Raw genomic sequence first — 26,277 nt, forward strand, 5'->3', positions numbered from 1 at the left:
TATCCTCGAAAGAGGCACGATTGATGTTGTTATTGGACCTGTGGTAATAGCGCCTGCATTATAACCGATGACTATGGGTTCAAACCCAGACAGCACCACTTATATTTATTTATAATTCATTATAACAATTCAAGAAAATGTAAATGTTCTTGGATTTGTAACACGCCATCATCTGATAGTCTGATCAGGTCATCTCTACCGTGTATCTCCACTTTTTTGTTTTGGAGAAGCTCCTTGATTTATAACCTCTCTGCCGCCTCGCTTTCGTCTTAGTTAAAAACCAAGTTTTTACTATAATACAACAATTATATTTTATTACAACCTAATGTATATAATCGTTGAATTTAATTTTGTAGCCAAGGTTAAGCCAATACCTCGTTAATTTGTCATTGCTCGACAAGCTGTCGGTCTTAGTTAGGCTATCGAGTGACACGACAGGTTTTCCGAATCATCAATGCTATCGTCATCATCATAAAAGCCTCTTTTCGTCCACTGCTGGAAAAAGGCCTCTCCAATAGCACGCCACTGTGATCGATCTTTGGCTACTCGCATCCAGCTCCTGTCAGCCGTCAGGACATCCTACTCTACGTTACACGATCTCCACTCTAGAACACGTTTTACCCGACGGTCATCAGTTCTGCGACAAATATGGCCAGCTGACTGCCACTTCAGCTTACTTATCCGGTGGGCTATGTCGATGACTTTGGTTCTCTGACGGATCGCCACATTTCTGATGCGATTTCAAATAGAATCGCCGAGCATAGTGAAATCATTAATGTACTTCAACTTTATAATTGACTGCAATAGACTAACGAGATGTAAAACTATGTACGACAAGTTGTCGCCCGCGGTTTCGCTTGCGTTTTAGAGTCTATCGTCAGATGTTAGACTTACTTGGTGGTAGGGCGTTGTGCAAGCCCGCCTGGGTAGGTACCACTCACTCATCAGATATTCTACCGCTAAGCAACAGTACGCAGTACTGTTGTGTTCCGGTTTGAAGGATGAGTAAGCCAGTGTAACTACAGGCACATAAAAGGGACATAGCATCTTAGTTCCCAAGGTTAGTGTCGCTTTGACGATGTGAGGAATAGTTAATATTTCTTACAGCGTCTTTGTCTATGGGTGATGGTGACGACTTACCATCAGGTTGCCCATATGCTGGTTCGCCAACCGATTCCATAAAAAAAATTGTGGAACCTTTGAGTTCAAGTTTGTTAGGTCTAATGTAAAAATGTAAAATATCATATTATTATAGATGAGTCATACCTCATTAGGGATAGCTTCGACCCCAATACTCTTATAAGGTATGTCAATACCTACCGTTTGACAGTAAGCTAATATGACATCATTGGTCTAAATCTTGGTCTATTAGATAAAACGACGATTAATGAAAAAAAATATTATTCAATACAAGATTATATTGATGATGATAAAAAAGGATGGAATACTTATCTATATATTATAATTGTATTTATCTATTATAAGAGGCGGATGGCTCAGTGGTTAGAACGCGTGCATCTTAACCGATGATTGCAGGTTCAAACCCTGGCGAGCCATGAATATTCACGTGCTTAATTTGTGCATGAGGAAATCTGCATGTGACAAATGTCATAGAAATTCTGCCTCTGCATTGGAACAGCTTGGTGGAATATGTTCCGAACCTTATCCTTTAAAAAGGGAGAGGAGGCCTTAAGCCAGCAGTGGGAAATTTACAGGCTGTTGTTGACGTACTTTTTGCGTTAATGTATAACAAACAACCATACATACAAACATTCGCGTCGTAAACATTACTAAGGATATAGATTGGAATCATGATAAACGCATTATCGTTCTCGATAATTATTTATAATAATTAAAAATCGAAGAGAAGTATTCACTTATAATAATTAACATAACGGAAAAACCTTTTTTAGTTTATTAAATCATATTAACAATTATATGATATCATTCTGTTGTATGGATGTACAGTCGGGGTAAGAAAAGGTTCGTCACCTTAAGATCTATTTTCGCGTGCTCAGTGTGAGCGATAATCTGCTTTACCGATCGAGAATATATGACACTGACAGATATATTTGGACAATTCAGTAGAAGATATCATATCTAATTTAAATATGGAATGATAATAATAGGCTATTTGACAATGCGAAAAATAAATTGTAATCAGTGTGAATTATTGTAATCAGTGTATATTATGAGTTTAAAAATGGTTATTTACTAACCCAAGGTAAAAATTATACTTAATTTTTTCAAAAATCCATAAATAAAAATGCAAATTTACAAACTTTTGTCACGTGACAAAACGGTCCTGATTGGTCGGCCTTATGATGAAGTCACTTTCTTGTAAACTTTGCTTTTCTACTTTATGTACCACCGTGCTATTTAAATATGGAATTTCTAATATGATATTTTTCGGCAAATGTGTACTAGAAATAAAAAACTCAACTTTTACTGGTTTCCTTAACTTCTACTAAATAATATAAAATGGATTTTAAAAACCAGCCGAATAGCCTATTACGCCATTAAAAAGACTTCATGTTGACATAAAACTAGACGTAGTCCAAAAGATGTTGCACTATTTTGAACCAAGTTATCATACAGTGTAAGTTTAATTTTATATGCAGTTGTCGTTTTAGTGCTTTAGTTACAAAACGTACTAAGAGTTTAAGACTTGATAAAGGAATGAATTTAAAAACTGACACAATTACCTGCAAGTGTGATGAAATACAGACATAACATCTTAGTGTCCAAGGTTGGTGGAGCATTGGCGATGTAATGAATGGCCAATATTTTACAGCGCCAATGTGTGGACGATTGTGACGGTTACTTCCAAGTTGTCTGTTGTCGTTCGCGTTCCAATAGCATTAGAAATACGTGATACGATTTCCACTTAAATAGATCCCGTGGTCAAATACCTATTTACACCAATAATTTACAAGGTCGTTGAACGATAGATAATATAATGTGCTCTGGTCGATTAAAGCGTAAAGTTAACTTTGCCGTTTGATAAATAAAGCTCACGTATTAAGAATCATATAATCTATACATATAATAATATTGGAGTGTCTGTTTGTAATATTAAAATAGCCCTTTTTTACTCAATGCATATGTATGTATACACGGTATATATACAAAAATAACAATTTACATTTTTACAATTTGTCTGTCATTTTGTTCTGGCTAATCTCTGGAACGGCTGGACCGATTTTGACGGGACTTTGACTGGCAGATAACTGATATAATAGGGAATAACTTAGGCTACATAATATAATTTTTTTGATACTTTCAAAGGCGTACAAGGTCGTGAGCACAGCTAGTTACATAATATAAAACAAAGTTGCTTCCCGCTGTGTCTCTATGTATGCATAGATCTTTAAAATTATGCAACCGATTTCGATGTAGTTTTATTTTAATATATAGATTGATTCAAAGGGAACGTTTTTGTATATAATAAAGAAACACTGATAATTTTAGAAGTGTGTAATGTGATGTCGTAAATAAGCAAATTTTGTTATATTTAGTATCAGTATTGCACCCGTGCGTAGCCTGTAGTACTTATATGATGTGTGTTATCATTGGTTGCAAAAATGTTATCAATTAATTTGTTGATACACCTGATAATGAATCGACATGTGTTTAATTATGTAACCGGGTCTAATTACTATCTTTATACTAATTACAATAAACTTTTAAATACGTTATCAATTAGGTACGATCGAAATTAATTTGTTTAAGTGAAATGTATTTTCTTTTTTGTATGGTATAGGTTGGCCGACGAGCATATCGGCCACCATCACTCATAGACAATGACGCTGTAAGTAATATTAACTATTCCTTACATCGTCAATGCGCCACCAACCTTGGGATCTAAGATGTTATCTCCCTTTGCCTGTTACACTGGCTCACGCACCATTCAAACCGGAATACAACAATACTGAGAATTGGTATTTGGCAATTTGGAACTATATGTTAGTTTTTGGGCTAATCGCGTTCATATAGACAAACAGATGCCATGAAGGGACTTTGTTTTATATAGAGAAATTTGAAGTTTCCTCTTATGTTTTTTTTTTTTTTTATATATATGTATATATTATCCGGGTAGGCATATGACTCCACTCCACCTGAAGGCAAGTGGAAATGGAGTCCAAACGCAAACAAGATGCCCCTTCACGCCTCGTTTCAAGGCACCCAGGAGAATAAAACTGACAGGGTCTGGAAGAGATTGTTTCAAAATTATAACAATATGTATGTCGAAGCGTCAAAAAGTCTAATAAGGAGCTGATGCCTGACTCCTGACTCCTGAATTATAAATTCAAAGGAACTATATGTCTATATGTAAGTCTGCTACAATTTCGAGCTAAAAACGGAATCTAAATTTGATGAAATTTTCCGTGAAACAAGTTTGAACTTCGAGTAAAAACATTAGATTTTGACACATAATTTTGTTATACCTAACATATGATTACCAACCCGTTAAACGAACATAGTTACGGCCGACAGTTGTACATTAAAGAGTGTTTTATTGTTTCGGTAAGACCTCTGAGCGTACGTGTATTGTCAGCTTCACCCTGAATAAAAACAATTGCGATTACGGCCTTAACGATGTGGGGCGCGCATGTATGTGTAATGGATTTCATTTAATTGTCTGAGACGATAATGACTGTCTTTTAAATATATATATACTAGCGACTCGCCCCGGCTTCAAGAGAAGCCTGTAAATTTCTCACTGCTTGTCTAACGCCTCCTCTCCCTTTTGAGAAGGCTTGGAACATATCCACGCTGCTCCAATGCGGGTTGGTGGAATACACATGTGGCAGAATTTCTATAAAATTAGACATGTAGGTTTTCTCACGATGTTTTTCTACACCGCCGAGCACGAGATGCATTTTAAACACAAATGGGTTTGAACCCGCAATCATCGGTTAAGATGCAAGCGTTCTAACCACTGGGCCATCTCGCCTCTAACTTGTGATACTAAATGATCTTACAACGTTCACAGTTTTTCATTCGTTAGATACAAACCGCTATGTCCCTTCGTTTTGAAACTATAATATCTTCGAAAATATGGATTTAAGTTAAATAAAATTTCGCAGACACTAATAAAGTAAAGTAAAGTATACGATGTTGTGATGACTTTCCAAGTACAGGTAATCAAAACAAAAAAAAACATGGATTAAACCTTCTTGGAAGAAATCTGCTTGGTAGATGTCTGGTATCGAAAAACAAAAAAATAATTCGTTTCTCAGTAAATACTAAAACTCTTACCTCGCTTCTCGGTAGATGTATTTGTTCATTAATGTTTTAACTACAGCTAACATGATACCTACATTTGTTTATTTATTTATACATTTAGTATTCAAAACTGCACATATATCATAATACTAGACATTAAGTGCGTTTGAATTAACCAAAAAGTTATAGTTATAGCCTAGGTTACTCCTTATTACATCTATATGCCAGTGAAAGTACCGTAAGAATCGGTCCAGCCGTTCCATAGATTAGCCGGAATAAAAAGACTACAATTGTAAAAAATGTTACTTTGGTATTGGTATGAGGAGGCCTTAGCCCAGCAGTGGGAAACTGACAGGTTGTTACTTTACTTTTATACCTAATATGCATTTAGTAAAAAGCGATTACGTTAAAATTACAAACAGACACTCCAATTTTATTATATGTAGATAGAGTGCGAAATGCTATTTGAGTCCTACAATTAACACCCAAATCTTTAACTGCTGAAGGTCTTAACACCTGCACCCCATTAATTGACTTATTGAAGAACTAATATATTATAAAGGGTTAAGCATATTGCTTCCACCAACCCGCATTGGAACAGCGTGGTAGAACATCCTTTTCCTTAAAGAGAGGCCTTAGCCCAGCAGTGGGAAATTTACAGGATGTTCTTGTAAGCACATTGCACATTTAGATCTACCGCAGATAGTTGGGTCATTGACCCGCCGCTATTGTAACGAGTTTACGTTTATTGGGAACAATCGAATTTTAAACAGGTTTTAATCCTGTGCGGAAAGCGATAAAGCCTGCCGATATCCATTTCCGCCGACGATTTTATGAGAGCACGTGAGATAAACACGGCGTTTTTGTTTTGAAAACAGTTTACGGTTCACGGTTACGGTAAAGTTTGGCGTTTTAAGTAAATTTATGCCCTAATTGTAGTACATTTGGATTATGTTATAGGTTGGCGGACGAGCATATGGGCCACTTGATGGAAAGTGGTCACCATCCCGCATAGACAATGACACTGTAAGATATATTACCTTACATCGTCAATGTGCCACCAACCTTGGGAACTAAGATGTTATGTCCCTTGTGCCTGTAGTTACACTGGCTCACTCACCCTTCAAACCGGAACACAACAATACTGAGTACTGTTATTTGGCGGTAGAATAACTGATGAGTGGGTGGTACCTACCCAGACGGGCTTGCACAAAGCCCTACCACCAAGAAATGATTGGTTCCGTGATACAAGTATTTTATGGTATTTGTTGATTTATATAATACTAGCTACCCGTTCGACTTCGCGTGGGTGCAATGCTGATCTATACATATATATAATAAAATTGTAGTGTCTGTTTGTAATATTATAAAATTTTAACAAAAAGAAAAACCGACTTCAAACAAAACAGTATTTTAAAACAAATTGAAATGCACTAAAAAGTAATAACAATAATTGTAAAACGTAGTTATAGTTATTGTTATATTTGGAGCCGGTGTCTGCCAACCCTATACTATATCTATCTATAAGGTAACAAACATAAAAAAAAAAAAAAAAAATACAGACGAATTGATAACCTCCTCCTTTTTGAAGTCGGTTGAAAATAACCGCTTTTAATTAAATGCATATGTATGTATACACTACATATACCAAAATAACATTTTTTACAATTTTTGTCAGACTGTCTGTTTGGTCCTGCTAATCTCTGGGACGGTTGTACCGATTTTGACGGGACTTTCGTTGGCAGATAACTAATATAATAAGGAGTAACTTATTTATTTTTTTGTTAAATTCAAACGCGTATAAGGTCGTGGGCACAGCTAGTACTAAATATACTAAAAAATTGTTTATTTACGACATCATATTAGAAACTTCTAAAATTATCAGTGTTTGTCTACTATGTGGTCCATAGATTATATACAAAATAAAATTTTAACAAAAAGAAAAACCGACTTCAAACAAAACATTATTTTAAAACAAATAAAAATGTCCTAAAAATTAATGAAAATAATAGCATATTTAACATATTTTTGAGAGTCCTCCTAGGTAAAATGAAATGAAAAATATTAGACTACTTAAAAGTCGATTTACGATTATATAATGTAGTTATAATTATTGTTATAATTGGAGCCGGTGTCACGGTGATTTCACCAAACTACCCTTAAAGTATATCCTTTATAATAAAAAAAGAATCATCAAAATTGGTTAACGTGATTTTCAGTTATTCAGCTATTTGTCGCGCACATACATAATGCAAATTTAAGACTTATGTCGTTTTCATACGGATACCATCATCGGAAAAAAATAAAATTAAAATGGGACCCCACGGGAAGCACTACCTTTCAAACAAAAAAAAAATTATCAAAATCGGTCCACCCAGTAAAAAGTTATGAGGTAACAAACATAAAAAAAAATAAATAAAAATTTTAACAAAAAGAAAAACCGACTTCAAACAAAACACTATTTTAAAACAAATGAATATGCACGAAAAAGTAACAAAAATAATTGCGTATTCAACATATTTTTTAGAGTCTTCCTAAGTTAAATGAAATGAAAAATATTAGACTACTTAAAAGTCGATTAACGATTATATCATGTAGTTATAATTATTGTTATATTTGGAGCCGGTGTCAGCCACGGTGCCCTTGCCCCAACAATCAAAAGAAAGAAGCGATACGAGCCCCTTGATTGATCCAGTATATTATTGTGTAAAAGGTAATTTGTAAAAAACATATTTGTTAAAGTACTCTCGTATTGTTTTTTGATAGATATACGTAGGGTTATGTAGGGTTTTATTGGCTGTCACCGACTCCAAATATAACAATAATTATAACTACATGATATAATCGTTAATCGACTTTTAAGTAGTCTAATATTTTTCATTTCATTTAACTTAGGAAGACTCTGAAAAAATATGTTGAATACGCAATTATTTTTATTACTTTTTCGTGCATATTCATTTGTTTTAAAATAGTGTTTTGTTTGAAGTCGGTTTTTCTTTTTGTTAAAATTTTTATTTATTTTTTGATTTTAAGTGAAGCTGATGTTGACTAACTAATTTTTTTTAATATGGATAGATTAAGCGTTCCGTTTATATGAGTCAGAAACTACTTCGAGGACAATTTCAAAGGAAACTTGCGAATAAAGCAAAAATAGACTTTCGAAAATGCGGATTTAATACGTCACGCGGCGTAAACTACAAGGATCCCTCGAAAGAGCTGTAATCGAACTCAGCAAAAAAACTGTGAAAAAGACCAACTATATTTCGTACATCATATGACATCACATCACATACACAAAATTTGATTAAAGATAGTAAGAAATTCTGTCCCATATCGCACCCTAACTGCGAGCCGTATAGGAGTTCCATCACTACATAGTAAAAAACAAAGTCGCTTTCTCTGTCCCTATATCTTTAAATTTACGCAACGGATTTTGATGCGGTTTTTTTTAAAAGATAGTGTGATTCAAGGGGAAGCTTTGTGTATATAATACATGAACAATATAGTAAAGAAACGCTGATAATTTTAGAAGTTAGCGATGTGATGTAAATAAACAAATTCTGTAGTAAATTTAGTATCAGTATTGCAACCGTGCAAAGCCGGGGTGGGTAGCTAGTTGATTATGATATTCGACTATGATAATTACATAAACATAACCACATTACGGAAGGTGACTCAAATATCCAAATAACCTATAAATAAAAGATTCGACTGAGTATCGCTAACGTGCTCCTCAGAATTGTTCCGTTCCCTTCCGTTCCGTTACTGTGTCATGGATCCTGTGCTCAGAACCTTACCAAACTTTCACCAATTTACCCTTGAAGAGTATATTTTATAAGAAAAAAAGAATTATCAAAATTGGTTAACGTGATTTTCAGTTATTCAACTATTTGTCGTGCATATACATAATGCAAATTTAAGACTTATGTCGTTTTCATATGGATACCATCATCGGAAAAAAATAAAAAAAAAATGGGACCCCACGGGAAGCACTACCTTTCAAACAAAAAAAAAATTATCAAAATCGGTCCACCCAGTGAAAAGTTATGAGGTAACAAACATAAAAAAAAAAAAAAAAATACAGACGAATTGATAACCTCCTCCTTTTGGAAGTCGGTTGAAAATACTTCTTCTGGAATCACTCTCATGTATTAAAAAAATCGTATCAGAATCCGCTTCGTAATTAAACATCTAAGTGTACATAGGGATAGACAGTGGTAAGCGACTCTGTTTTATACTATGGATTGATGAATACCCCGTTCATAGTTACTTAGTAGGTTTCGGTTACTAACTTGTTTTAGATTAAATATTCCATGTAACACAATAGCATAATTTTTTTTTAATTTCTCTGTAAATCTCTTGACGAACTCCGTGGTCTAGTAGTGTGTACACCGGCTGAGTCGATGTAGAAAATACATTAGTTTTCTATGTTGTCTTGGGTCTGGGTGTTTGTGGTACCTTCGTTTCCTCGGATTTTCCATAACACAAATGTTTTAGCTACTTACATTGGGATCAGAGTAATGTATGTGATGTTGTCCAATGTTTATTTATTATTACTTTATTTGTCGTAAAGGCTTTGCAATCTCGTTTGGCTATTGAAATCATAATCAAAATATTCTTTTCTAACCCCGGCTTTACACGGGTACAATACTGATACTAAATATCCTACAGAATTTGTTTATTTAATCCAATGTAAGTAATTGGGATCAGAGTAATACCACATGCATGCTATCCAATATTAATTAAAAAAAAAAAAACTCTAATTGATAACCAATTTTTCCTCTGTAATAGCCATCACAAGGTTAACTTATTACTAAGCTAAATAAAATAGATGGAATTTAGCAACAAGGATGAATAGATTAAGACTCTTGCCGAAAAACATAATGCAATTAAAAAAAAAATTAAGCTGCCATTGTCATTCTCAGGATGCCTTATAAAACTATTATGTATTATAATCGCGTAAATTACTAAACAATAGTACCATGGTTCTCAATTGCTTATAATATTTAATATAAACAGCTATTATCTTTATCTGTTATGTTTAAATACTATACGAGTTAATATAACGCAGCCATGTTTAGATTTTCGCGCGCACGTTCGCCATTGGTCGTTTAGCTGTCAAGTGTGATAGATTATTTTTTCTTTATCTCTATGTAGGTACCATTTTTTGAAAATTTATGGAATCTCTTTGGTGAGTGTTTTTAATTTTAATTTATTTTTACGGTAACTAATAAAAACAAATATTTAAAATCAAATCAAATCAGTTAAACTTAACAATGAAGCGTTTTTGAATCATCAACAATTAAATACTACCACCATTTCGGAAAGCAGCAGCAAACTCGCATATTTGCTCTTTTCAAATAAACAGATTTACAATGCTGTTATTTATAGTAATTAGGGTCCTATGATGGAACCCGAGCCTAACTAACCAGTCGTTTCTTTCGAAAAAGTACTCTTTTAATGAATAATACGATTTATTTATTATTTTCTTAATAATCTTTTTAAATTTTGAAAATGCTAAATTGATTATATTTTCCGGTATCTTCTTTACATAGTATAAAACAAAGTCACTTTTTCTGTCCCTATGTCCCTTTGTACCCTTTAATCTTTTAAACTACGCAACGGATTTTAATGCGGTTTTTTTTTAATAGATAGAGTGATTGGTTTTTATATATAATACATAGACAATATAGTTAAGTAACACTGATAATTCAACAGTTTCTCATGTAATGTCGTAAATTTTTTAATTTTTTTGCGCTTTCATTTAAACGCTGGCTAAACCCTACTAGATAGATCAAAATAATGTACTACAGAATTGTACACTTCAAAAATGTCTACAAAAAAGTCCGCGATTTTATATGTCTATCTCTTAAAGATAACCCACAATAAACATTTTTTTTTATCTTTTATTTTTAAGAAAAAAAATGGCTTATTTTCGAAGCGATTTTAAGCAATATAGCATTAATCCTTATCCAATTAGGTACATTAAATAAATTGTGCATTCAATATAGATCAATACGGCCTTTTACTGCATGTTATTTAAATGAATATTTTCGAAGATATTACAGTTTTAAAACGCACGGACAAAGCGGTTTGTATTTCCTATGGAGTGAAAACTGTGTATATTGTACCTATTTGTTATCACTGCATAGCATGAGTGAGTGAGTGATTTAAAGAGAATGCCTCTGCAGTGGTTTCTAATGTGATGTCGTAAAAAGACACATTTTTTACGCATATATTGCAAACGCTGGCTAAATACTATGAGATAGATCAAAATAATGTTCTACAGAATTGTACACCTCGAAAATGTCTACAATAGTCCGCGATGGTATGTGTCTATCTGTTAGTTATGACCGACAATAAAAAAAATTTGGCATTTCTTTTTTACCATATTGGCTAATTTTCGTAGCACTTTGAATTTAGTAGCAATCGGACGCGGTTATTATCGGAGCTCTCTAGCGAGGGAAATGTTATTTCCATAGTTATAGTTAATAAATAAATAAAAATTTTAACAAAAAGAAATAAGACTTCAAAGAAAAATATGCACTAAAATGTAATAAAAATAATTGCGTATTCAACATACATTTTTAGAGTCCTCGTAAGTAAAATGAAATGAAAAATATTAGACTACTTAAAAGTCGATCTACGATTATATACTGTAGTTATAATTATTGCTATATTTGGAGCCGGTGTTAGCCAAGGGCATGAGGGCACGAGCCCCTTGATTGCGCCCCAGTATATTATCCTATAAAAGTTAGTTTGTAAAAAACATGTATCTTAAAGTATATAGTATTGTTTTTTGATAGACATATATATACTTACATAGTGTATATTATACATGAACAATATAGTAAATAAACCCTGATAATTTTAGAAGTTTGCAATGTGATGTCGCAAATAAACAAATTCTGTAGTATATTTTGTATCAGTATTGCAACCGTGCGAAGCCGGGCCGGGTCGCTAGTATTATATATATGCGTATTTAAATAGAGTATAGTTCAGTACCCTTTAATTCTGTTTGTAGTTATTTCTTTTCTGTTATAGTGTTATTGATTTTTATTGTTATAAATTAGAATAATTTAAAATTAAGGATTACTCGTTTGACGGATTGGTCGTTGTAATTGATGGATTTAAAAAAGGTAATATGTGTCCTTCTTTGTCAACCACAAACCGCCTTTATACGTAAATATTTGTAGCTCGAGGTTTCGCCCGCGTTTCGATGGGTTGGTTGTCTGTCATGTATTAGACAAAAAGTAGCCTATGTCCTTTCTTGGTTCAGGTTTGATTCACATCAAATTCAGACCGACAGACAGACAGAGTTACTTTGACATGTATAATTTTTTTTTTTATGGTATAGGTTGGCGGACCTATATGGGCCACCTGAGGGTAAGTGGTCTCCATCACCCATAGACAATGACGCTGTAAGAAATATTAACTATTCCTCACATCGTCAATGTCCCACCAACCTTGGGAACTAAGATGTTACGTCCCTTGTGCCTGTAGTTACACTGGCTCACTCACCCTTCAAACCGGAACACAACAATACTGAGTACTGCTATTTGGCGGTAGAATAACTGGTGAGTGGGTGGTACCTACCCAGACGGGCTGAAATAATATTAATATTAATTAAGATTTCATTAAATTCGGAGATTTCCCCGCGAAAGAGTTACTGTAGCACTTATAATATTATGAACATATTAAAGTATCGTTTGCGTGGCTTTCACTCCAAAGGTCAATTGAAAAGGGTCATCATATTAATATGTATATATTTAAAATGGCTGCTGTCATAATTGTTGCATTTGGTGTTGAATAAATACAAACAATATTGTTTCACTGACGACCTCCGTGTTCGAGTAGTGTATACACCAGTTTTCATGGGTACGCCACTCCGAGGTCTCGGATTCGATTCCCGGCCGAGTCGATGTAGAAAATTCATTAGTTTTCTATGTTGTCTCGGGTCTGGGTATTTGTGGTGCCGTCGTTGCTTCTGATCTTCCATAACCGAAATGCTTTAGCTACTTATTTGGGATCAGAGTAGTGTATGTGATGTTGTCCAATATTTATTTATTATTAATTATTATTTTATTAGTCGTGAAGGCTTTGCAATTTCGTTTGGCTATTGAAATCATAATCAAAATGTTCTTTTCTAACTCCGGCTTCGCAGGGGTAAAATACTGATACTAAATATTCTACAGAATTTGTTTATTTACGACATCACATTAGAAACTTCTAAAATTGATTTTATATTATATACAAAAACCTTCGTCGCGTATTACTCTATCTGTTAAAAAAAACGCATCAAAATCCGTTGCGTAATTTTATTGATCTAAGCATACATAGGGATATACCTACAAGTAAACGACTATGTTTCATACTATGTAGTAATTATTGTTAGCAACGAATAACTGTTAGTTGTATATATATACTAATATCGCGTGTAGTTGTCGCCTTTTCTTTTATTTATGGAATAGTTTGTCTAACGAGCATATGGGCCACCTGATGGTAAGTGGTCACCATCACCCATAGACAATGACGCTGTAAGAAATATTAACTATTCATTACATCGTCAATGCGCCAACAACCTTGGGAACTAAGATGCTATGTCCCTTTTCTTAGAACACTTCAATTATTAAATTTTTCCACAGCTCCATCACCAACTAAGATTAATGTATCATTATCATCGTTGATTAACTATGTATAATCTCTGGAACGGCTGGACCGATTTTGACGGGACTTTCGCTGGCAGATGACTGATACAATAAGGAGTAACTTAGGCTACAATGATTTTTATTCAAACGCGTATAAGGTCGCGAGCACAGAAAAAAATAATTTTCTTTCATTTCGCCTTTTTTAATAGATACAAGAGTAATGTTTTTGTATATAGTATATGGACAATATATTAAGGAAACTGTTAATTTTTAAAGTTATACATATAAAACAAACAAAAAAATAAGAAAGCAACACAAAATTAATAACATACAAAAACGTACAAAAGAATATTAAAAAAAATGTAGATTAAAAGTGCATATTGTTCTACGCTTACATTGTAAACTATATGAGATACTAGATTACAAACATTTCTCTTGAACCAATCTATCTATTAAAACCGCATCAAAATCTGTTGCGTGATTTTAAAGACGTAAGCATACATAGGTACAGACAGCGGGAAGAGACTCTATCTTATAGTATGTTATGATGCATATTGTATAAAAATATTACCTTAATGCACTTTAAAATATATTTGAATTTTTACAAATAACGTTTAACGGTGAACTGGTGAAAAATGCGAGCCTCTTTTATCGATTGTCCAATCAGCGGTGCTAGAAAGAGATAGCTCTATGTTTAACTCAACACTCTCTAAAGTCAGACTTTTATCTCATATGGTTTATTGGGTTTTTTTGTAACATATCTCGACGTCCGATATCCTATGTCATAAGGTATTTCCCGTTCTTGTTTCATTAACAAGCTGTGCCCGTGACCTTGTACGCGTTTGAATTTAACAAAAATATTGTAGCCTAAGTTACTCCTTATTATATCAGTTATCTGTCAGACAAAGTCCCATCAAAATCAGTCCAGCCGTTCCAGAGATTAGCCGGAACAAACAGACGGACCGACAAAAATTAAAAAACTTGTTATTTTGGTATATGTACCTACCGTGTATACATATGTACATATGCATTGAGTAATAAAGGGCTATTTTAATATTACAAACAGACACTCCAATTTTATTATATGTATAGACGATGAATAAAGGTTTGTTCACGATATAATAATAATAGCCTTTATTTAACACGTAACATACTACTTTCTTATTTTTTTATGGTATAGGTTGTCGGACGAGCATATGGGCCACCTTATGGTAAGTGGTCACCATCACCCATAGACAATGACGCTGTAAGAAATATTAACTATTCCTTACATCGTCAATGTGCTACCAACCTTGGGAGCTAAGATGTTATGTCCCTTGTGCCTGTAGTTACACTGGCTCACTCACCCTTCAAACCGGAACACAACAATACTGAGTACTGTTATTTGGCGGTAGAATAACTGATGACTGGGTGGTACCTACCCAGTCGCGCTTGCACAAAGCCCTACCACCATGAAAAATCTTAAATACTAAATTCTTATATTTGACACGAGTTTCGACAAGATTGCCTTGCCTCCCAGCCCGGCTTGCCTAAAGCTTACCACAGAACACGATCTCGTATATTTGTTGTTGTTCATCACGATGTATTATAATCTTAATGGTATTATCAATAGTATTACTTTGTGTTAAAAAATATTGTTTGGATCTGAAGCCGTAATCTTCGACTGAGGTAACGTGGCCAAACCACTTCTTTTTTTAAGCTGGTTAAACGCATGAAGCGTTTTTCTCACAGGTTGTGGGGTATGTGAGGCTCGCCGGTGGTGTGCCTACACCACTGGAGCTGGAGTTCCCAGTAAAAAACCAGCGGTATCCACTCTTACGCATACTACCGTGAATTCCTGGCGTTATAGTGTCGGTTTTACAAGTTTGCCGCTAGTAGGCTATTCAATTTCTGCCGACCATACTGTCTTTTGTAATCTAATATGCTAGTTTAGTTCATAACCATTTTAATTACATTTATTTTGAAATTGCAACTTTACGATAAGTGTACTATCGTCCTCATTATATCGGCTTTTTCCGGATAAAATCAAAATCAAAATAAACTTTATTCAAGTGGGCTTTTACAAGCACTTTTACAATTTAACAATTAAGTGAAGCTACCACCGGTTCGGAAAGTAGATTCTACCGAGAAGAACCGGCGAGAGACTCAGTAGTTACACTTTTTCAACATTTAATAAATACAAAGTCATGTTAGTTAACACAATTATTTAAATTAATACTAGTATGATGATGAACTAGGTGATATTTCTGTCAGTTACTAGATTATTTTTGTAATCTGCTATGTAAGGACGAATATACGGATTACGGAAGTAATGTGTATACATATAGTAATAAGTTTTTTTTTTTTACTGTAAGATAAAAAAAACATTGGGCTAAATTTGCCGCCCTAGGTTCCAGCCTACTTAGCTTATTGGTAAATCCGCCACTGTGATGTTGTTAAACATTTGAACCACCTCTTGAGTTAGTATGAATTCTGTACTTCGATATTCGAACCGATCGTTTTAACCACGGATCTATAGACCTCAGATATACTGTAAACGATTTAATTAATCATATACCCAATTGTATATGTATGTTCTTGTTTATCGTAAAATATATACATTTCAATACACACGACACTACTGTGACGAATAATAAAGCACTGTAGCGCTGTAAACGTATAGCTCGGTAAGTTATACATATCGCTTCAAACGCTGTATAGTTTGAAAATTTGCACACCGTTCGTACAGCGGAGCATTAGTTACGATGTAACTCATAATGTTTTATATGTTATTAAGATATAAAGCAAGCATATTGTTATATATACTTTATAGTATAAAGTAGTTTTGTATATTTAAAATCAGTGATTTCAAACGGGGTCTCCTAATTATTTTTAATGTAAGTATTGATTATGATATGAGATAATTTTTGAGCTGAGATGACCCAGTGGTTAGAACGCGTGCATCTTAACCGATGATTGCGGGTTCAAACCCAGGCAAGCACCACTATAATTGTGCTTAATTTCTGTTTATAATTCATCTCGTGCTCAGCGGTGAAGGAAAACATCGTGAGGAAACCTGCATGTGTCTAATTTCATCGAAATTCTGCCACATGTGAATTCAATCTACCCGAATTGGAACAGCGTAATATGTTCCAAACCCTCTCCTTAATGGAAGAGGTTAGCTGTGGGTAATTTACAGGCTGTCACTTTACTTTACTTTTACTATACTAATTTTATTAGTATTATTAAATAAATATTTGATAACGCCATGTTCGACGACCTCTGTGGTCGAGTAGTGTGAATACCGATTTTCATGGGTACGCCACTCCGAGGTCGCGTGTTCGATAAAGAAAAAGATCATTAGGTACCCACGACACAGGAACACCTAGTGTGGGTACCACCGGACATTTCATTGTATAATGTTGTTTTTTGTTAATAACTATTTTTTCATTTTTCATTTTCATTAGTTTTCTATGTTGTCTTGGGTCTGGGTGTTTGTACTACTGATTTTCCATAACACAAGTGCTTTAGCTACTTATATTGGGATCAAAGTAATGTACGTGATGTTGTCCAATATTTAGTATATATTTATATTTATAAAACCTTAGTTCCTATGACTGATTAATTATAATACCTATTGACTTCCAAGCAGGATATAATAATTTAAATAATTGTATTTAACTAACATGTCTTTGTATTTTTTAAATGTTAAAAAAGAGACTACTGAGTTTCTTGCCGGTTCTTCTCAGTAGAATCTACTTTCCGATTGTAGCTTCACTTAATTGTAAAATGACGATTCAAAAGTGCTTGTAAAAGCCCACTTGAATAAAGTTTATTTTGATTTGATTTCTGAGTTTGTTAATATGCCTTACTATTTAGAAGTTTGCTTCATACTCAATTTCATAAATTCGGTTCAGAGATTTGATAGTGTAAGAGCGATATACAAAGAGACAGACTGAGTTACTTTCACATCTATCTATACATATAATAAAATGGGTGTCTTTTTGTTATATTAAAATACTCAACTTTTTCTCAATGCATATGTATGTAATTATGTATACACGGTATATATACCGAAATATTATTTTTTACAATCTCTGGAACGGCTGGTACGATTTTGATGAGACTTTAACTGACAGATAACTGATGTAATAAGGAGCAACTTAGGCTCCAATAATATTTATTTTTGTTAAATTCAAACGCGTACAAGGTCACAGGCACAGTTAGTTTATAATATTGTTATAGATAATGCACATGTCTATGGGCGTTGACCACTTCCCACTACATGGTCTAATCCATTATAGAAAAATGGTTCAAATTAAGAAACATTTTTAAGGTACATGGCCATTATACGGCTCTTAATCATGTTCTACGTACACCGTGTGATTGTTCCACTTCCCAAGGTCGGTCTTACTTGTAGTAACCTTGCTTTTACTAAATCTAACTAAGATTGATAATGATTTAAAAAACTAATGAAAGAAAACAGTTTGTTTTGTGGCAGATTATATAATAGATAAGTGCAATTGGCCAATGCAAGTAGGCTTTTTCAAGCACTTTTGAATCGTTATTTAACGACTATATTAAGTGAAGCTACCTAAGGATGTAGATTCTACCGTAAATAGCCGGCAAGAAACTCCGTAGTTACTCTTTTTCAGTTGATTTTGATGCGGTTTTTTTAATAAATAGATTGATTCAAATGGAAAGTCTATACGTATAATACACGCAGAATATAGTAAAGAAACATATATAATTTAGTTTCTAGAGTCATTGAATAAGATATAGCGGCTTTTATTGTCTAATAACTAAAAAACTTTGAACGTTGTATGACTTTCATTTAGTATATTTATTATCAGCATTGCACCTGGACGAAGCCGGAGTAGGTCGCTAGTGTAGTAAATATTTTAACATTTATTTAATTTTTTACTTGGTGGTAGGGCTTTGTGCAAGCCCGTCTGGGTAGGTACCACTCACTCATCAGTTATTCTACCTCCAAATAAAAGTACTCAGTATTGTTGTGTTCCAGTTTGAAGGGTGAGTGAGCCAGTGTAACTACAGGCACAAGGGATATAACATCTTAGTTCCCAAGGTTGGTGGCACATTGACGATGTAAGGAATAGTTAATATTTCTTACAGCGTCATTGCCTATGGGCGATGGTGGCCACTTACCATCAGGTGGCCCATATGCTCGTCCGCCTACCGATAACATAAAAAAAATACCTTTAAATATAAGTACCCGTCCATGAAATGATACGACCGTGATACATTTTTTTCTTAAAAGTAAATATCTTCAAACGCTGATAACGTCTTATCTCTTGAACATCCACAGACACGGTTTCAAATATAACGTCTTGTCAACTCGAAGAGACTGTATCGAAATAATAATAAATCGGTCAGAAACTCCGAACATAAATCTGTTCATAACTAGTTGAAGGCTACTGGTATGAATGATAATTGAAATTGAGATTTATGAACTGAAGTTTTAAATTCAATTTTCAAATAGACTCATTATGGCGCTTTAGTCTTTTTCGATTCCATTTAGTTTTTTGTATTGGTACTAGAGAGTAGGGTGATACAGTAAACGATGATTACCAAACCCAGACACCACTGAATATTCACGTGCTCAAATTGGGTATATAAGTCAATCTGAAGGAAAATTTCATGAGGAAACCTGCACGTGTCTCAATTTAACAACAACAACAGTCTCTAATTTTTCCACTACTGGATTAAGGCCTCCTCACTCTTCAAGGAAAAGGTATGGAAAATATTCCACCACGCTCTTCCAATGCAAGTTGGTGGAATACACATGTAGCAGAATTTCTATGAAATTAGACACATTCAGGTTTCCTCACGATGTTTTCCTTCACCGCCGAGCACGAGATGAATTATAAACACATATTGAGCACATGAATATTAAGTGGTGCTTGCCTGGGTTTGAACCCGCAATCACCGATTAAGATCCACGTGTTCTAACCACTGGGCCATCTCACTACGTACGGCTCGTTATATTTATTACTAATAAAACTGCTAGACTTGCCGATATTTTTATCGATTGATGTCCCCAAACCAAAAGTTTATCAAATATTATTGACAATAAAACCCTCGAACGTGGAACGTCCCATCACGTTATCAGAACGATGGTACAGATAGCGTATGCGTTTATTTGTATGCGCAAGCGCATCGCTCGCTTGCATTCTAATCTCTCCTGCGCAGATAAATAATATCTTAAGACTAGACATCGGAGCTGAAATTTCGAAATCAATATATTCTTTACTAGTCGTTGTCCGCAGCTTCGGTCGCGTTTTACGTTGTTGGTTGTCATGTGTCAGACAAAAAAAAAGTCTATGTCCTTTATTGGAGTTCAAATTTCGTACCGAATTTCAACACATGGGTTGTTATTTGGTCCTGAAAGAGCGACATGCAGATAGACAAAGTTACTTTCACATTTATAATATTAATATAGATGCGTGTAGGCTTTAACAATCATGCGCTCCTTCTGCGAAAACGTGTCGCAGAAGGAAGCCGCGGAGCGGGAGCGGGAAGAGGATTCCGCTGCAGACCCGCTCCGTCGAAGACGACCGGGAGGAGGAAAAGGCGCTACGCGCACCTTCTCCTCCCGCCTCAGTATTCGCCGCAGGGACCAGGGGTATCTCAGTACCCCAGGAATCCCTCCTAGGTGTTAGAGGCCTGCAAAGGCGGGCGGACCGTCAGGGCGTCACGGTACCATACGTAAGCGATCCCGTGGCGCCCGCCGAAAGACGGAGAGGGTACCGCTGGTTTTTTACTGGGTAAACCCGATGGATCTGGGCGCACTTGGCGTCCAGGAAACCGGGGAGTCCCCCCCCCCCTTCCATCACGTGGGGGAAGCGTGTAACGCGTTTTTCCAGCGAGAAAAAAAAGGCTCTTACAATCATTTTTAAATCGTCCTTTTAAAGAACTGTGCTCTCATATTCAATGTTAAAGTTGATGGTAGTTTTGGAATGTAGATTCAATTCAATCGACAAGAACGAGCAAATAACTCTGTAGTTACTCTTTTTCAACATTCTAATATAAATTTTGTATTTATATTAATGTCAATGAAATACATTTTAAATTTGTATAATTCGTCCTCTCTGAAAGTCAACAAGTATTAGCTCCAGCCTTTTTATCATCTGTATATCTTTTATATCAATATTATACTTTATAATATGCCTAACTTATCACTATCACTTCACTATCACCACATATTATAAAACGAAGTCTCCCGACCGCGCCTGTCTGTATGTTCGAGTATCGCGGTTTCCACTGATAGATGAATGTGACGAACTTTGCCATGGAGCAAACTTGAACTCCAAGAATGCCTGACACATGACAACCTTAAAATGCGAGCGAAGACGCGGGGAAGTCCTTTTTTATGGAATAGTTTGGCGGAGGAGCATATGGGCCACCTGATGGTAAGAGGTCACCATCACCCCTAGACAATGACGCTGTAAGAAATATTAACTATTCCTTACATCGTCAATGCGCCACCAACATTGGGAACTAAGGTGCTATGTAACTTGTGCTTGTAGTTACACTGACCCACTCACCCTTCAAGCCGGAACACAATAATGAGAGAATCTGATGAGTGGTACCTACCCAGGCGGACTTGCACAAAGCCCTACCACCAAGTAATTCTGTTATACATATAATAATAACTGCATAACGGATACTTGGTGCTCATCAAAGGCCCTATACCACTGGTCCATTACACTTGATGTGTCTCCACTGTTTAAGGAAAAAAAAAACAAAATTTTTGGTATAAATATTGTAAATGAACAATCAAATAATTTCTTATTCAAGTAGGCTCATAAAAGCACGTTTGTATTGTTAAGTTATAGTTTGCATAAAAGAAAAGTTACTATTGATTCTAAAAGTAGATTCGAAAGAGAACAGGCAGGAAAGTCATTAAACTCCCCGTATTTGTCCTGATAAGCGTCTCTAACTTTATCCTAGCTGTGGGACATATAAGCAGATACAGATTTCCTCATTGACAATAATTATAATACGTCTGTATAAAGAGTAATATTAATAAGTATTTATTTTTTAATTACACTGCATTCAAGGTGTCACAGTTGCCGATGCCTTTTTCATTTGTTGGTTTAAGTTGGTTTTAGCAGTTTAAATTGTTAAATATTTGTTAAATATCAGCAGATCCTCGCTGAAGTTGGAGATTCTCGTCCTCCTTGGAGGACGTGGCCCAAACAGACTGAAACAATTATGCATAAACTAATCATCATCGTCCTGCCCTTATCCCAATATTATTTGGGTTCGGCGCAACATCTCTTCTCCATCCATACTTCTCTGTCGGTCATCATCGCACAAGTAACATTCTTTCTAACCATATCCTCTTTCACACAGTCCATCCATCGTTTCCTTGGTCGTCCTCTACCTCTACATCCATCCACATCCATGCTCAAGGCCTTCCTCACAATATGTTCCTCAATCCTCCGCATTACATGCCCATACCATGATAGCCGCCTTCCACATAACTTCTCGGCTATCGGTGTCACTTTCAAACTTCCTCTTATATACTCGTTCCTTACTCTATCCATTCACGTTTCAAACAAACTAACACATGAAATATACCTAGTGTTAATCACAGGACCAGGGCTCTTGCGTTTGATAGGAAAAGCTATGCGAACTCTTTGTTTTGACATGAATGTATTTGAAAAAGGTCATAAAGGTGTGGTTTTGCTTTCACTCTTTACTCCGATATGATAAGATATTCTTGTCTAATTCTTCGACCGAGGACAAACTGAGATAAGAAACGCTAATATAATAAACCATTTAAAATTGATCTTGAAGTAAATCTATTTGAAATGCTGATATACAATCAACTTCAATTTTAGGAAGTCGTAAAACAACTTATACAAACAACAACTCTATAAAAAGTAATTGTTACGTTAAGCTAGTTGACCAATCAGGAGTTTTATGCTATTTCACATTAATCAAATCAAACTCAAAATATACTTTATGTGTATTCCACCAACCGGATTGGAACACCGTGATGGAACATGTTCCAAACCTTTTCCTTAAAGGAAGAGGAGGCCTTAGCCCAGCAGTGGCAAATTTACAGGTTGTTGTTGTTGTTGATGATATGATGATAAAATTACTTGTGAGATGACATCAAATCAATTCAAAATATACTTCATTCAAGTAGGCTTTTTCAAGCCCTTTTGAATTGTCATTTAACTACTGTATTAAGTGAAGCTACCACCGGTATACTTACTTGTAAATCAGATTAAGTTAGAGACAGTTCTTTGTGCAAATCTGTCTGGATATTTACCACCCACTTCTAACATATTCTACCATCAAACAGTAATATTTAACGAGAGGTGGTTAATAAACAGCTCGCAACGAACATGCGTTATGTCAACTCGATCGAGCAGACTTCCCGATCCTTGACGATTTGCCATCGCCATAATTTTAGTGGTTAAAAATCCCACTTAACTAAGTTAGGGCGAATACATTTGGTACCGTCGTTATGTCTGATTTTCCACCAACACAAGTGCTTTAGCTACTTAAATTGGGATCAGAGTGATGTATGTGATGTTGTCCAATATTTATTTATACATTTCTGGGTATATTTCGGAATTACGCTGCCAGATAAAAAAAATCCGCTAAAGCAGTCAATGTTCGCCAGGGGACGTTAATAATCTTTACCAAATTAAAAAGCCAATATATATCAGGACATCTATATGATAAACTAATTGATCTAGTAATATAGTCTTGTATTATTAGTTAATTGCCACATAACTGTGTAGTTCTTACCATAATCGTTATGATGAAGTGAGGTCAAGTATTGATTGTAATTGTTATTGCTTACAGAGAAACGGGACCGGATCTGGTGGCAGTGCGGGTGCCAATCAATGGCATGACATGTCAGTCCTGCGTACGGAGCATCGAGGGATCCGTACGAGAACTGTCCGGCATCCAGCACGTCAAAGTAAGTGAATCTATGTCGAAATATCGATGGTCTACTGAAAAGACCAACGGTCTACTCAAAAGACCGAGACGTTTTGGCAATATTTTCATGATTAATCGTCATAAGCTTATTAATTGCAAGATAATTGTATATTTTTTGCATTAAATTACTGGTCCTGTGTTCATTAATAATATTTATTACATTTTCCCTAAAGATAATAAATGTTGTAAGCGAAACAATAGATAATTACTTTAATTTGTTACCGGTTATTAATAAAAATTGTAACTTGTAACTTGTTTAAGCTTTATCTAAACTTTGATTTACCAAAAAATTTAGACAAATAGTAAAAATAAAATAGTAAAGTAAGTAAAGGAACAGCCTGTAAATTTCCCACTGCTGGGATAAGGCCTCCTATCCCATTAAGGAGAGGGCTTTGGAATATATACCACCACGCTGTTCCAATGCGGGTTGGTGGAATGCACATGTGGCAGAATTTCGATGAAATTAGACACATGCAGGTTTCCTCACGATGTTTTCCTTCACCGCCGTGCACGAGATGAATTATAAACACATATTAAAGACATATATATAGTGGTGCTTGCCTGAGTTTGAACCCAAAATCATCGGTTAAGATGCACGCGTTCTAACCACTGGGTAAATGTTAAACTAAAACTAAATATATGTAATTAAGTAACTACTCAGTATCTTGCCAGTTCTTCAGTGGTTTAACATGACCATTTAAAAGAGCTTTAGTGAGCTTCCTTTTATAAAAAATATATTTTTATTGAAGTGGTAAGTAACAACCACAGGCCATAGATGTGTTTTACCGCCTTACAAAAACAAATCCTTACGTTGCCCATACGCCATCAAACTTGGAAACAGAGTTATTGTATCTCTTGTGTTTGAAGTATAGTACGACACAACTTAGATGTCGCATCGGCAAAATTCGTAAAACCGATCGCACCCGAATTGAGTACGCTATCCCAAATTATCAATATTTATTTCTCATGTGAATGTGATCTTTTCACAAACGTAATAACTTGTAATATCATATGCCCTAATATATTCGTCAATTTGACGCGTCGATTTGCATGCTCTTGCTTTCTCTGACGCGAGAATCTATAGCGACGAATAGCGTTGAATGGCGCGATAGGGAGCTATATCTATTGGTCGTGTAAATCGGCAGTAATCGGTTTTATTTTAATTTTTTTGCATTTTCCGAAGCTACATCTAATTTGTGTCGTACTATACGTACGTTTGAAACTGAAAAACATCAATATTAAGTATTCCTTGGCGGTAGTTCATTGCAATATCTTCCTCCAAGTTAATTAAGTAAGTAAGTAAGTAAGCAGATGTTATATAGGCAGACTAAAAATATCACAAATGAAAAGTGTTCCTCGATTCTGATACCTCAGCTATTTTTTATTTAACTTGAAAACGAAATTTAAAACATTATTTAACGACCTCCGTAGTCGAGTAGTGTGTACACCGGTTGTCATGGGTTCGGTTCCCGGCCGAGTGGATGTAGAAAAAGTTTATTAGTTTTCTATGTTGTCTCGGGTCTGGCGTTTGTGGTTCCGTCGTTAATTCTGATTTTCCATAACACAAGTGTTTTAGCTACTAACACTGGGATCTGAGTTCTATATTTGATGTCGTTCAATATTTATTATTTGTGGTAGCTCTGAACAAATATCAAGCCTCTATAAGATTTCGTCACAATGCTTCTCCAGACCTTACTGTTAAGCGTGAAATGCATTACAAATACATATTTAACATATAAAATGCTAAGCTTGTTGTACATACTCGAATCCACGACCTTCGACCATGTGTTTTATTAACTAGGTCATAGGGGTTTTATTTTACAATATGATAATAATGACGTCTGTTGATAACATAATATATTTACAATGAAGTTTCCGACTTCGCAAAATCAATAAATCTTTCTTGAGATATTTCTTTAATAAAATTCCGGTATAAAGGTATCACCAACTCATGATTTTCTACCCCCAAACAACAGTACGTAGCATTGTTATATTAAGGTTTCAAGGGCGAGGTAATGTTACAGGCGCAAAAAAAACATCACGACATAGTACTATATTGGTAAACAACGGTTAATATGTCTTTTTTTATATTATATATATGTATATATATTGCATATAGGCAACCTGATGGTAAGTGGTCACTATCGCCCATAGACAATGACGCTGTAAGAAATATTAACTATTCCTTGCATCGTCAATGTGCCACCAACCTTGGGAACTAAGATGTTATGTCCCTTGTGCCTGTAGTTACACTGGTTCACTCACCCTTCAGAACGGAACACAACAATACTGAGTACTGTTATTTGGCGGTAGAATAACAGATGAGTGGGTGGTACCTACCCAGACGGGCTTGCACAAAGCCCTACCAAGTCTTGGAGTTCCAATATTTATATGACACCTATAAGATGATCAAGTGGTCTGTTTGACTGTTCTCCCG

The 26,277-nt window shown here is 35.0% G+C and overlaps 1 protein-coding gene across 1 annotated transcript in view; it reads left to right on the forward strand.

The window, feature by feature from the left end:
- The window catches only part of LOC124541888 (copper-transporting ATPase 1), a 77,239-nt gene that overhangs the window by 18,784 nt on the left and 32,178 nt on the right, over positions 1-26,277 (forward strand). The window contains exon 3 of the mRNA XM_047119800.1: positions 23,703-23,820. Within this exon, the coding sequence (XP_046975756.1) occupies positions 23,703-23,820 (118 nt within the window). The remainder of the gene's footprint in view (positions 1-23,702; positions 23,821-26,277) is intronic.

Source organism: Vanessa cardui, chromosome 29 (assembly GCF_905220365.1).
Source record: "Vanessa cardui chromosome 29, ilVanCard2.1, whole genome shotgun sequence".
Classification (NCBI taxonomy): domain Eukaryota; kingdom Metazoa; phylum Arthropoda; class Insecta; order Lepidoptera; family Nymphalidae; genus Vanessa; species Vanessa cardui.